This window comes from Tetrahymena thermophila (genome assembly GCF_000189635.1).
Source record: "Tetrahymena thermophila SB210 genomic scaffold scf_8255555, whole genome shotgun sequence".
Lineage (NCBI taxonomy): Eukaryota > Ciliophora > Oligohymenophorea > Hymenostomatida > Tetrahymenidae > Tetrahymena > Tetrahymena thermophila.
Window position 1 is genome coordinate 1 of NW_002476958.1, and position 1,347 is coordinate 1,347.

Here is a 1,347-nt window from a genome sequence, read left to right on the forward strand (position 1 = left end):
CATAATTCGTTAAATTAATTTAATATATTGAGATATATGCTTAAAATCTTATTTTATTTTTGATTAAATAAATCCATTAATTAATATTTACGATTAACCATATATATAATTATGTAATGCAATATTAATGTAAATCTAATATTATAATATTTTTAATATAATTTATAGTTTCAAGCAACTTTGTCGCAAGCAGCTCCTCTGAAACCATTCATGCAAATACAAGTTCCATTGTTGCAAAAACCATTTGAACTACAATTGCTAGGACAGAACTTCTTGTAAGCACAGAATTAATCAAGCTTTTCAGGGCAAGTAAGTAGACCACTGTAGCCAGGAACCTTCAATTATTGGCCATTCTTAGAGCAAGTAACTTTAGTTCCTCCAACGCTAACAATTACATTATTTAAAAAATTACAAGAATAGGTATAACATAAACCTTATTCCTTGATAGGTTTTAATTTTTCACTAATGAGTGAGCTGTTAAAGCACTTAGAGTTAGATCCAAATGAAATTCCCATAGCAGTTTTTTAAGTTGGAGTATTCTAAAAGTTGTTTGAATCATCATAACATTTAGAATTCTAGAAAGTTTAAATCGTGTTGCAACCATCGTCTAATTCTTAAGAGGAGTTACATTATCCAACACCATGATAATAATAGTCACATTTTTCTTCGAAAGATCCGACAGTACAGAACTCTCTTTTTTTGTCATCACAAGAACCGGTAATGAATGAACAACCAGCATCTTTACCATAGTAAGATTTTTCCTCCATATTTGAGTTAACAGAAGCATAGAAACCAGTATCTCTTAGCAAAGCGGCAGTAAAACCAGTGAAAATAGAAATGGTTTGGGAATCTGAAGCATTCATTATTTCATCTTGAATAATAGTAGTTTCCCAGTGAGAACCAGCTGAACCTTCACCGCCTTAGTTTTCAAGAGCCATACCAGGAATAGTGCTGCATCCATAGTATTTTTTTGCATATTAAAGAACATTTGGTGTTTTTAGGAAAGTAGTATTAATACCTCTAACAGTTTACTGAACAGTAGGATTAACATGAGGCTTCTTCTTAGAATCAACCCAGTTAGGAATGTCTAAATCAGAAAATCCGAGGACATGAGTGATTTCATGGATAACAGTCCCAACGAAACTTTAGAATAAGTGAGAATTGGCAAAATTTTAGGTTTTTAATTAACCCAAGTTGAAGTTTACTAAACCGTGAGTGGGACCTACAATTTTAAGGAGTCTGCACCATCCAGCGTAAGCAAGAAAATCTTCATTAGGTTCATCAGTGAAAGTGACGTATAAATGGAGATCACTATCCTTTTCGGTTGCCTTATCGGCAAAAGGGATA

The 1,347-nt window shown here is 32.4% G+C and overlaps 1 protein-coding gene across 1 annotated transcript; it reads right to left on the reverse strand. All coding sequences in view use genetic code 6, as the record gives it.

The window, feature by feature from the left end:
* Positions 1–170: 170 nt before the first annotated feature.
* TTHERM_02182710 (leishmanolysin family protein) lies at positions 171–1,282 on the reverse strand (the record flags this gene model as incomplete). Its single annotated transcript, XM_001028699.2, has 2 exons — positions 171–1,143; positions 1,206–1,282. 2 exons carry the CDS (start codon positions 1,280–1,282, stop codon positions 171–173), a joined length of 1,050 nt encoding a protein of 349 aa, XP_001028699.2.
* Between the last annotated feature and the right edge of the window lie 65 nt (positions 1,283–1,347).